Genomic DNA, 12,886 nt, shown 5'->3' with positions numbered 1-12,886 from the left:
GCAGTGTATATGCATTGTAGCTGCTTCCTGCTTCCCATATTGCAGAAGTGTTCAGTTTACTGCTAAGCCACAGAGTAGAAGTGTTGCCTCTTAGAACCAGAGAACAGAGTTCAATACCACTGTTTGCACGGAGATTGCATGTTCTCCCTGTGATGGTGTGCGTTTCCTTTGGGTTTTCGAGGTTCTTCTCACATCCTAAACATCCTAAAGGTGTGTCGATTGAAAGGTTAATTGGCTACTGCAAATCCCCTATAGAGTTTGGATGAGTGGTGGAATGGGATAAATCTAGGATGAGAGTAAATAAACAGTGTGTACTTAGTAGGCCAAGGGGTCTATTTCTCTGCTGTATCTCTCTCTGCCTCCAGAATACAAAGTGCTTTGGGATGTTTTGAGTTTGTAAAGAGGACTAGGGAGATGCAAGTTCATCCCTTGCTCTCCAGCAAAATATCTTTTCGTAACCCTTCCTTGTCCAAATAAATTACATCTATTTAAACTTCCCCATCATGAACACCCTCAAACAATTCATCAGGTCTGTCAAGCACAATCGTTCCTTCTGAAATCAGCGCTGGCTAATTCTTATCATGTCTCTTCACATAAATGCCTGTTCACTTCTATCACAAGTCCTCAATTAAACCCTTCTATCTGCCACAGCTATTACAGTCTTTTCACTTTCCCAACAAAATGCTTTAAAATTTACTAAAAGGTAGACCATAAATAAACTAAACCAGAGGTACTCAATGCATTGTAACAAAATAACCAGTGTGAAGTACAGCAAAATTCACAACGCTTTGTGTTGAAGATCTGAACAGTCAAATGAATAGTTTAATGTATCTAGTTATCACAACCCTCCTATCAACAGGCTCATATCTGACTCCCCACTCATTTTGAAGTTCCTACCACACCTCAATGAATATAAAGCATCTCAATTTTCAGATTTTTTTTTCAAAAGACCTAAGGACTTCATAAAGTAACACCAGAAAATTCAGGTTCAATGGAATTGCTTAGTGTTTCTCTGCTAATTATATTAGGTAAATATGAGAGTGATAATTGTGTGAAATCATCCTTTCTCAGGAGAAGTTACTCTGCTTCTATTGGGAGAAGTTCATATAATTTCTCTTTTTTCCACTCATTAAACAGTTTTTTTTTTATTATGACTAGTAAATACCTGGATAGGAGAGATTTAGAGAGCTATGGGCCATAACATGAGCAAATGGGATAAGCTCGCCAGGCAACACCATTGGTATGGATGAGTTGGACTGAAGGACCTGTTTCCATGCTGTATGACACCATGACTAAATTTATTTTGTTAGCTGTAAAATGCACCTCAAAATCATTGACTGGTATGGTGTAGGGAATCAATACCCAGACTTTTAAATGTGACAAACTGGAAACAAAGTAATTGGAATTCTGTGCTTTATGTGCTTCATCTCTCTTCATATACATAACAACCCATTTGTTGTTTAAAGTAACTGAATGTCAGAAATATGTAAAGAATAATTTCTATTTACCATTTAAATAGTGTAACTTAGTTGTGGTCTATAATTTTCAATTTAATTAACATAGGTTTTAGCTTATTTGCAAACTATAAGAGTTTGGAAAAGAGTAGGTCCTTTTGGTCGTTGAGTCTACTGTGCTATTTGATTATGGTTGATTTATTTTGTCTCTCAACCCCATTCTCCTGCCTTTCTCCCATAACTTTTGATATCCTTACTAATCAAATTTCTATCAAACTCCACTTTAAATATAACCAGTGACTTAGTCTCCACAGCTGTCTGAGGCAATAAATTCCAGACATCCACCACACACACTCTGGCGAAAGAAATTTCTCCTCATCTCTGATTTGAAGGGATGTCCTTTTATTCTGAAGCTGTGCCCTCTAGTCCTAGCCTCTCCCACTACTGGAAACATCCTCTCAACATCCACTCTATCTAGGCCTTTCAATATTTGGTCAGTTTCAAAGAGCTTCCCCCCCCACCCCATTCTTATAAATGCCAGTGAGTAAAGGCCCAGAACCACCAATCACTCATCATATAAGACCTTCATTTCTGGAATCATTCTCGTGAACTTCCTCTGAACCCTCTCCAATGTCAGCAAATTCTTTCTTAAAGAATGGGTCCAAAACTGCTCACAGTATTTCAAATGAGACATCATCAGTGCCTTAAAAAGCCTCAGCATTACATCCTTGCTTTTATATTCTAGTATTCTTGAAAAGAATGTGAAAATTGTGTTTGCCTTTCTCACCACTGACTCAACCTGCAAAATGTATATTGAGGAAATTCTGCACCAGGACTCCCAAGTCCCATTTGCACCTGAGATTCTTGAATTTAGAAAATAGTCTGTACTATCACTCCTTCACCAAAGTGCATGTGTATACACTTCCCGACGTCGTAGTCCATCTGCCATAATTTTGCCCATTCTCCAGATCTGTCAAAGTCCTTCTGCAACTTCCCTGCTTTCTCAAAACTACCTGCACCTCCACCAATCTTCATATCATCTGCAAACTTGGCCACAAAGCCATCAATTCCATCATTCAAATCATTGACATACAAAGCAAAAAGAAGCGGTCCCAATACAGACCAGTGGAACACCATTAGTTACCAGCAGCCAATGGGAGAATAAAGTTTCCCTTTATTCCCACTCTTTGCCTCCTGCCAATCAGCCAATGCTTTATCCATGTTGGTATCTTTCCTGTAACACCATCGACTCTGATCGTGTTAAGCGGCCTCATGTGTGGCACCTTGTCGAAGGCCTTCAGAAAATCCAAGGACACAACATCCACCATTTCTCCTTTGTCTGTCCTGCTTGTTATTTCCTCAAGGAATTCAAAAAGGTTTGTCAGGGAAAATTTTCCCTTAAGTAAACAATGCTGACTTTGGGCAATTTCATCTTATGCCTCCACGTACCCCAAACTACCTTCTTAGCAATTGACACATACTTCTTCCCAACCGCTAAGGCTGGGTAACTGGCGTATAATTCCCTGTCTTCTACACCCCTTCCCCACTTCTTAAAGAGTAGAGTGACATTGCAATTTTCCAGTCTTCTCAAACCATTCCAGAATCGAGTGATTCTTGAAAGATCATTCCCAGTGCCTCCACAATCTCTTCAGCCACCTCTTCCAGAACTCTGGGGTGTACATCATCTGGTCCAGGTGACTTACCCAGCTTCAGACCTTTCAACTTCCCAAGAACCTTCTCTCTACTAATGGTAACTTCACACACTTCATGCCCCCTGACACCTGGAACTTCCACCATACTGATAGTGTCTTCCACAGTAAAGACTGATGCAAAATACTTCTTCAGTTCACCTACCATTCCCTCGTCCCACTTACTACCTCTCTTGTGTAATTTTCCAGTGGTCCAATATCTACTCTCACCTCCCTTTTACTCTTTATATACCTAACGAAAACTTTGGGTATTCTCTTTGATATTGTTGGCTAGCTTACCTTCATGTGTCACCTTCCCCCACTCCCCCCACCCCCCATGGACTTTAAGTTGCCTTCTGATGGTTTTTAAATCCTCTAACTTACCAATAATTTTTGCTTTATTATATGCCATTTCTTTCGCTTTTATGTTGGCTTTGATTTCCTTTGTCAGCCACAGTTACATCATCCTGCCTTTAGAATACTTTTACTTTGGGATGTATCTATCCTGCGCCTTCCAAATTTCTCCCAGAAACTCCAGCCATTGCTGCTGTGCTGTCATTCCTACTAATATCCTCTTCCAGTCAACAGTCACCAGCTCCTTTTTTCACGCCTTTGTAATTCCATTTATTGCACGGTAATACTGATACATCTGACTTTAGCTTCTCTCTCTCAAATTGCAGGGTGAATTCTATTATATTATGATCACTGTCTCCTTAGGGTTTCTTTAACTTAAGCTCCCTAATCAAATCCAGCTTATTATACAACCCCCAATCCAGAATAGCTGAGTAGGCTCAACCGCAAGTTCCTCTAAAAAGCAATCTAATGGACATTCTACAAATTTACTCTCTTGGGGTCCAGCACCACCCCAATTTTCCAAATCTACCTGAGTATTGAAATCCCCTATGTCTATCGTAACATTGCTGTTTTGATATGCCTTTTCTATCTCCTGTTGTAATTTGTAGCGCACATCCTGGTTACTGTTCTGAGGCCTATATATAACTCCCATTAGGGATTTTTTACCTCTAGCTTCTTAACTCTAGCTACAAGGATTCTTCGTCTTCCAATCATTTGTCCTCACTTTCTAAGGATTTGATTTCACTTTTACCAACAGAACCACACCAAGCCCTCTGCCTCCCTGCCGGTCATTTCGATACAAAGTGTTTCCTTGGATGTTAAGCTCCCAGCAGTCTCACTACCCACAGTCTCTGCTTGTAAAACAGCAGCCCTATCCACAGCTGCATCGCTCTGGTTCCCTTCCCCCTGCTGAATGAGTTTATACCCTTCCCAACAGCCCCTAGCGAACCTAACCCCAGGATATTGGTCCCCCTCAGGTTCAAGTGTACCCTGTCCCTTTTATACATGTCATGCCTTCCCCAATGATCCAGAAATCTGAAACCCTGCTCCCTACACAGTTTTCCAGCCACACATTCATCTGCCAAATCATCTTATTGTTGCCGCACTGGCGTGTGGCACAGGCAGCAATCCAGAGATTGCTACCCTGGAGGTCCTGCTTTTCAGCTTTCTACCTAGCTCTCTAAATTCTCTCTTCAGAACCTCCTTGCCTTTTCTACCCATGTCTTGCTGTCAATAGGTACCAGGACTTCTGGTTGGTCACCCACGCCCTTTAGAATTTAAAATTCAATATAAAATTGTTTAGTTAATCTGTAGTTTGCTGTTCAATTGTAGTATGAGTTTATCTAATTTTGTACTCATTCTCAAAATATCCTTTAAAGATGAACATCACAAATTAAATATTTAATATGTGGAAAAAGTTCAAATAAACCATATGTGATCAATTAAGTAGATCATAACACAGCTAAGGAATGCTGAATTGCTTCATATTTCACAGTAGCAATTGATTTCCAAGTGTTGTGTGTGCACTGCTGGTCATTTAAAAAATTAAATTATATTCATTTTTCTTCAGCTTTTGTATTCTGCACCACAAATTTCAGCTCCACGTTTACTGCTTCAAAATATTAAGTAACTCTCTGCATAACAATAAGTTTTAGTCATTTAAATTGTCACAAGATACAGTGGCGACATGATAACTAAATTACTAGTAACCTCGAGCTTCTGAATAACAGTGCCGAGAAATTAGTTCAAATCCCAGCTGAGGTATATAAATTCAGTTAATAATCTTAAATTAAAATAAAAACATCAATTGTAAGTAATAATGACTACAAAATATCAGGCATGAAATTTTGCTAGCCTTGCAGCAATTCTCAATACTGTGCAGTGCATTTAGGTATGGCTAATAAATGCTGATTTTGCCTAAATCTCAAAATATGAATAAAATACATTCTTTGGCCCCTAAAGGCATACATTTAGAAACTTCATATTCTATTTCATACACATACTACACATCTTTTGCTCAGATATGAGCAAGAAAATAATTGGTAAAATCTAATGAAAATCAGCAAAGATGTGTACTTAATATTTCAGTAGGACTTGAGGAATATTGTAAATATAATGTTTGATTATCATTCTTGCTTGTTTAAATAATGCATTATTATTTATATGTATAAATGCAGGAATTGCACGTCATGATGCTACCACATAATAAGTGTGCACCTCACTTAAAATAAAACCTAAACATACACGAGTTATCTCCCATCTGTGATTTTCTTTTCATTAGTTTTTATGTTTTGGAGTTACAAGACATAACAGTGGTGGCGAGGAAATTTTAAACGAACCAGAGATGACTACTTACCTTTTGAGGTACAGCGAGATGTTTTAAATTAAAAAGCTGCGAGAAACTGTTGAGTTAAAAAAAAAGCACAGTGCTTTTTTTTTTCTTCAGAGCAGCATTTTTCCTCCAGAAAGGGAAAGATTGAGTTAAAAAAAGGCAGAAAATGGAAGAATTCATGTGTTTGTAAACAGTGAGTACCAGGCAATAATAATCCTAAGAAAAGATCAAAAATGGCTGGGTACATTAGAAAGATAGACACACTTGATTGTACAAAAGATAACTGGAATGTGTATATTGAACAAATTGAGCAGTACTTTGAAGAAAACGGAAGCAAGTGCCAGCTTTGCTGAATGTATTGAGTTTAAAGTATATGGTTTGCTTAGGAGTTTGACTGCTCCAACCAAACCTGCCAACATGAGCTTTGCTGATACCATGAATTAACGCAGGAACAATTAGAACCAAAACCATTGTTGATTGCAGAACATATTAGGTTTCATAAGTGGTATCAAAAGGAAAGGGAGTCCATTTTAGAGCATGTGGCTGAACTGAAGAAATTATCTGAGCATTGTCACTTTGGTAATGGGCTTAATGATATGCTCAGATATTGTTTAGTTTGTAGAATCTTACAAGAAAACATCCAAAAACCATTCCTAACTGAAGCACAACCTACATTTAAAAGAGCAGTTGAAAAGGTTATATCAATGGAAACAACAGACAATTGTGTTGCAGTTGTTACGTACCCCGTAACTGGGTTGCCAAACCAGCAGAAATGGATCACTCAGTTGGAGTCTGGAGTACTAGAACTAAGAAAGTTTTATTAAAGAAACGAGCAACACAGTAATCGAAAGGATAATAAATGCAACAGTTCAACAATGATAACCACACATGTGCACAGAATTAAGATAACAGCATCAATCAAGCTCTATCGTTGTCTAGGGGTAAATGACCAAATTTCAAAATGACTCAAAGTTCAGTCCAGTTCAGTTCGCAGTAATCGTTGCCATGGCGATGGACAACGTGGGGGAAGAGAGAGATAGAATAGGAACAACTGATCATTCAGAATGGCTTCACTCACAGACCAGCGAGATGGCTCACAAACAGCTTTTGGGCGGGTCCTTGGTGATGTCACCTGAGGTCACCGACTGTGACCCCTCCTCCAGATGCGGTCGATCCTCTGCAGTGAACCCGGCACCCAGGCAAGGGCGGACACACACCGGGTTCCCGCTGATCGTACCTTTCCACCCTTGTCGTTGTCTGGCACTTCTCACCCACTCGTGAGAGGCGCACCGCTTCCAGGGTCTCGTTACCTCGGGTGGCGTGTGTGTCCGTCTTAGCGAACCTGTCCCTTTTTATCCCCCTGCTGGGGTATCGCCTGTCCATCACTTCAAACAGTTCAGGGTTCAAAGGGGGGGAGCCGCTCCAGACAGCTCTCTCTCCCGCATCCCTTCATTACACATCTCCAGACGCTGCTCCATTGTTCCTTATCTCTCCTTCCCCTGAGGGCAGGTGGCAGACCAACTGCTGATGCCACTGAAGCTAGCCCAGGCCAGCAAACATCTTAATTTTATGTGTATTCTCGTAACACAGTCAGGAATGGAAGTAAGCATGAACAAAATTGCAATGTCTAAATAGAAGCCTGCCTGGCTGAAAGAAACTGTGTTGTGGCAGGGGCTCTAGTAAACCAGACAAGTGCAGATTTGAAGGTGAAACTTGCAGAAAATGCAACAAAATAGGACACATGCAAAGAGCAAAAACAAATGGACTTCAGAGGAAAGAGAAAAAGCTTAAAAGTCGTGTTGTATGCTTTTGGTGAAAAATCTGAGAATGATGAGAGTGACACAGGACTCAGTAGTCTTGAGATTTATCATGTGAAAACCAACAAGAGACAAGCAATATGGCTTACACCAGAAGTGAGTGGCAAATTAATTAGAATAGAATAGGACACTGGCTCGGCTATTTCAGTCATTCCACAAAATGAATTTGAATGGCATTTCAAAGATGCTGAACTGCAGATCTCAATCTAAGAACATATACTGGAGAAGAGATAACTTAAGTGGGAATGACATTTGTAACAGTGAAATACAATAAACAACAAGCTTCTTGACTTGTATGTGGTGAATACAGGAGGGCCTATATTGTGGGAGCATGATTGACTGAGACAACTACAACTTGATTGGAGATCCATCCAACATTTACATACCACATCCCTGTAAGAGAGTCAACAGAAAGTGAATCTAAAAGGGCACGGGATGATGCCACAGCTGTCTCCATGCCGTATACAATGAACCTTTGCCCAACAGAGGGCAAACAAGTGTTGGTGCCAATCTCTGTCCCTCTAGTTGGAAAGTTTATTGGACCAAGGAAGGACCATGCTGATTAGAGGAAGCATGAAAGTGACAAAAGCAGTGGTCCAATTTGTAGGCAACATATCTGAGATCACTTCTGATTTGTTAATCAGGCAGTTACCTGCAAAACGTGGTTTGGTTTTAAGGTGGAAGTGAGCTCAAGGAGCTTCAGGAAATTTGCAAACATTCAGCTATTGTGAGTAAAAAGAACCAGGCTCTTTTCTGTGTGCATTAAGGTTATTACATGAACTTCACACGGGAGACAAAGAGCTGCTTGGAAAAGTAGTTGTAAAGACTAAAGCCCAGCTGAATGAATGGAAAGCCAAACAGAAATATTCAATGGAAATATGAAAACAGAGGATTCATCAGATGATGCTCCAGATGAGGAAACCAGAAGAGATCAGATCATAAAGGAAGTAATAGAAAGATTAATGAGAGAATACTCCAGTGTACTAAATGCACCTTCCAAGATCAAGATGCAAATACTAGAAGGAAAAAAAAGGATAGAGAAGAAAGGTGTCCAGAGCTATCAGAACAACTTTCTGCAGTCTCCGAGTCAGCTCCTACAACCACCACAGAGAAGACCCCAGAAGCTGAGGTTGCTTTCACAGCCACAATTCTGATGTGCCAAACAGAGTGACCTCCCTTGTAGGGAAAGGCATTATCCCAACAAGAGTAAGAAATCCTCTAGTGATTAAATCTTAAGGCCTGATTGGGACAATCTAAAATTTGCTATGCTGTGGACATCTGCATAGTAGTTGTATTATATCATATATTGTGCATATAGTTGAGATGTATTCTATATTGAGTTGGAATTTATATTTAAGCAGGGAGAAGAGTTGCATATTTAATATTTCAGTAATATTTATGTATTATTGTAAATAGTGTTTGATTAAGCATTATTGTTCATTTAAATAATTCATTATGGATTATATGTAAAATATGTGAATTGCATATGTCATAATGCTACCATATGATAAGTGCATGCCTCGCTGAACATGAAAGTTAAATGTACATGAGCTATACCCGGCTCTGTGTTCTTCTATTAATTAGTTTTTTTTAATGTTTTGGAGTTACAAAACATAGCAAGAGACATTGCAATAGAGAAATATTGGGCCACACTTTTGTTAAGGACTACAATCTGTAGAATTAGGTTGCCTAGCAGCAACAATTCTGGCAAATGGGAGTGGCAAGTTATACCTTAAAGACAAACTGCCCAGATCAGTTCCACTGTGCCAGCAGGAGACAGCACAAGCAATTATGCATGCAGCAGGTAGTTTTATAAGTGTTTTAAAAGCCTATTTCTAAATACATTCAATGGCTACTTTATTAGGTACACCTGTACACCTGCTTGTTTATGCAAATATTCTAATCAACCAATCACGTGGCAGCAACACAATGCATAAAAGCATGCAGACGTCATCAAGAGGTTTAGTTATTTCTCAGACCAAACACAAGAATATGGAACAAATGTGATCTAAGTGACTTTGACCGTGAAATGGTTGTTAGAGCCAGATGGGTTGGTTTGAGTATCTCAGATACTGCTGAGCTGTTGGGATTTTCACACACAACGGAGTCTACTAAGAATGGTGCAAACCTCCCGGCATCCTCATCTCCAAAAAAAAAAATCAGTGAGCTGCAGTTCTGTGGGTGAAAACGCCTTGTTAATAAGAGAGTTCAGAGGAGAATGGCCAAACTGGTTCAAGCTGACAGAAAGGCAATAGTAACTCAAATAACCACACGTAACAACAGTAGCGTGCAGAAGAACATCTCTGAATGTACAACATTTCGAACCTTGAAGTGGGTGGCCTACAGCAGCAGAAGACCACACTGGCTTCCGCCTCAGTCTTAGTAAAGTGTTCCCTGAGTGTGATTTGCTCATGTTTATCAAGAGCTGTACGTAGAATCCCGAAAATCTCAAGAGTGGCACCCAGACATACACACAATACCACTGTACATTTCTGGTCCAGAACAAAAATCGTAATCTCTGTAGCACAGCACAAAAAATCCGGGATTTTCAATGACCTTTACAACAAAACTGAATCATACAGTACACACAAACATTAAGTTATGCAATCAGATTCCTCAGAGAAGTCAATACTTGCAGATTCTTTAATTTTTTTAGAGATATAAAACAGCATCATTCATTGGCCTACAGTCTCGACAGAGACACAGTTTAAATGTTTGCCAATTGTATGTTGAACTGAACTGGACCTGTGCTTTACTAATTTTCTGAAGTAAATGGAAAGTGCTGAACACACCACAAAACAGATGAAGCCATGAATAATGTATGTGGAATATATGGATCCTTTCTCTCGAGGAACAGTATTTTATCTTATCTGGCCTTGTATGTTATTTTATTGTAATAGTACTTACTCACCAAAAATACTCCTACAGCTGTTCCTATGATGAATCCTGCCACAACATCTGACCAGTGATTTCGGTATTCTGCTACCCTGTTTATTCCAGTCAGAAATGCCAAACACATCAGACCCAAACAGAGGAGAGGTTTTGCAAGTCTTGTTCCAGTTGTCTTCACAGTACATGTAATATACATCTAAAAGGTACAAATAAAATCAATTTGCAATGTTAAAACTTTGTTACATATATAACAGCGAAAAAGAACATGGTTAAACATTCATTGGCAGTGGGAATAATTTTCTTTATGAGTGAATTATTCTTCTTCCTTGTCAAGGGATGTTAGAAGACCAATTTAACTGTGCACGCTTACAAAATAAGACACTCGGAGAAATTGGAATTAAAATTTAATAGGGGAGCAGCTGCTCCTTACAACATTAATTTATTTTTAAGTATTTTTACTACATTTGTAAGAGAATGAGAAAAATCTGCACTTGGCAGGTCTGTGAAGCAGGTGAGGTCATTGTTCAGTTCAGGTGACTGAATGTAGGAAAGATCCTGAAAGGTCATCAGAACCTAATAACCTGGGCTATCCACTGCTGCCAGCAATTCACCCTAACGTTTCTTGTTGATCTGCATGTGATAACAAAGTACATAACAGTTACACATCTGTCGTTGCGAACTTGCTTACAGAAGCTATGCCTATCCAAAATGGCAATGCCCCATGCAGTAGAGGGCTTTTGTAAATGCTCACATTTCCACAAGGAACTATCAACTTTGCCAAGGCTATTAACTCCATTTCTCTTTCTATAAGAGCTGCATAGCCAGCAGATAGTTTATAGTATCTATGATTTTATTTCAGACTTACAGTAATACTTTAATTTTGCTAAACGTTGGTGCTGATTGCACTGTGAAGGTGATTATATGGCAATGGATTTTTCTAACATGTTACATTAAATATCAAATGAAAAGCACGACTTATTTAACAATTACCATGACAGGTTTCCTATATCCTTCTTGTTGACTCTATGGAGCTTTAAGTACATTTCTTGCTTAATCCCATAATTTTCACAAAAAAAAAAGCAACTGGGGGGTAAAATGTGAAGGACAAGTCTACTTCTTGGTCCTCAATACAAAGAAATCAACAGATAATTGGGAGTGAAATTAGTGAAATGAAAAAAAATCTACTCATGCCCTTTGTTGCATAAACAGTTAATAAGAAATTGCAGTACTGCAAGAAAAATACTTCAAATACAGAATGGTAGAAACATATTGTTGGTAGCTTGCACAGCTGAGAACTGATTTTGTAATCTTCCCAAGAACATTGAAAATAGAAGCAGGTGTAGGCTATTTAATAAGAGCATGGTTGATACTGAGTTTCAAATCAATTTTCTCAACCAATCTCCACACCAGGAATAATTATCTCAATGTAAACTGTCATCTGGGGAAAAGTGACCAGAATATGATAAAACTTTACATTTATTTCAAAAGTGAAAATCTTGGGTCTGAAACTAGCCTTAAGTAAATTTAATCATTTAGGTCTGAATGCAGAATTCCATCAAGTGGATTGGGGAAAATTATTAAAAGGTACAATGGTGGATAAACTGTGGCAAGTATTTAAGAAGATACTTTTTAATTCTCAATCAATGTACTATATATACCACTGGGAAGCAAAACTCCTAGCAAATCCGCCATGGCTAACCAAGGAGGTTGAGAAGGGTATCAAATTGAAAGAAAATGTAAATTGGTTGGAGAGGTTAGTGATAGGCTAGAAGATTTTTTGAGGATGTAACTAGTAGAGTGGATAGGGGAGAACCAGTGGATGTGGTATATTTGGATTTTCAAAAGGCTTTTGACAAGGTCCCACACAGGAGATTAGTGTGCAAACTTAAAGCACACGGTATTGGGGGTAAGGTATTGGTGAGGGTGGAGAATTGGTTAGCAGACAGGAAGCAAAGAGTGGGAATAAACGGGACCTTTTCAGAATGGCAGGCGGTGACTAGTGGGGTACCGCAAGGCTCAGTGCTGGGACCCCAGTTGTTTACAATATATATTAATGACTTGGATGAGGGAATTAAATGCAGCATCTACAAGTTTGCGGATGACACGAAGCTGGGTGGCAGTGTTAGCAGTGAGGAGGATGCTAAGAGGATGCAGGGTGACTTGGATAGGTTGGGTGAGTGGGCAAATTCATGGCAGATGCAATTTAATGTGGATAAATGTGAAGTTATCCACTTTGGTGGCAAAAATAGGAAAACAGATTATTATCTGAATGGTGGCCGATTAGGAAAAGGGGAGGTGCAACGAGACCTGGGTGTCATTATACACCAGTCATTGAAAGTGGGCATGCAG

The 12,886-nt window shown here is 39.2% G+C and overlaps 1 protein-coding gene across 2 annotated transcripts in view; it reads right to left on the bottom strand.

The window, feature by feature from the left end:
- LOC134354988 (phospholipid phosphatase-related protein type 5-like) overlaps positions 1-12,886 on the bottom strand; it is a 214,998-nt gene that overhangs the window by 50,336 nt on the left and 151,776 nt on the right. For both annotated transcript variants that reach the window (XM_063064587.1, XM_063064588.1), the window contains exon 4: positions 10,557-10,733. In XM_063064587.1, coding sequence (XP_062920657.1) covers positions 10,557-10,733 — 177 coding nt within the window. The remainder of the gene's footprint in view (positions 1-10,556; positions 10,734-12,886) is intronic.

This window comes from Mobula hypostoma, chromosome 12 (assembly GCF_963921235.1).
Source record: "Mobula hypostoma chromosome 12, sMobHyp1.1, whole genome shotgun sequence".
Lineage (NCBI taxonomy): Eukaryota > Metazoa > Chordata > Chondrichthyes > Myliobatiformes > Myliobatidae > Mobula > Mobula hypostoma.
The sequence above is the reverse complement of the archived record's forward strand: the minus strand, read 5'-3'. Positions and strand labels throughout refer to the sequence as shown.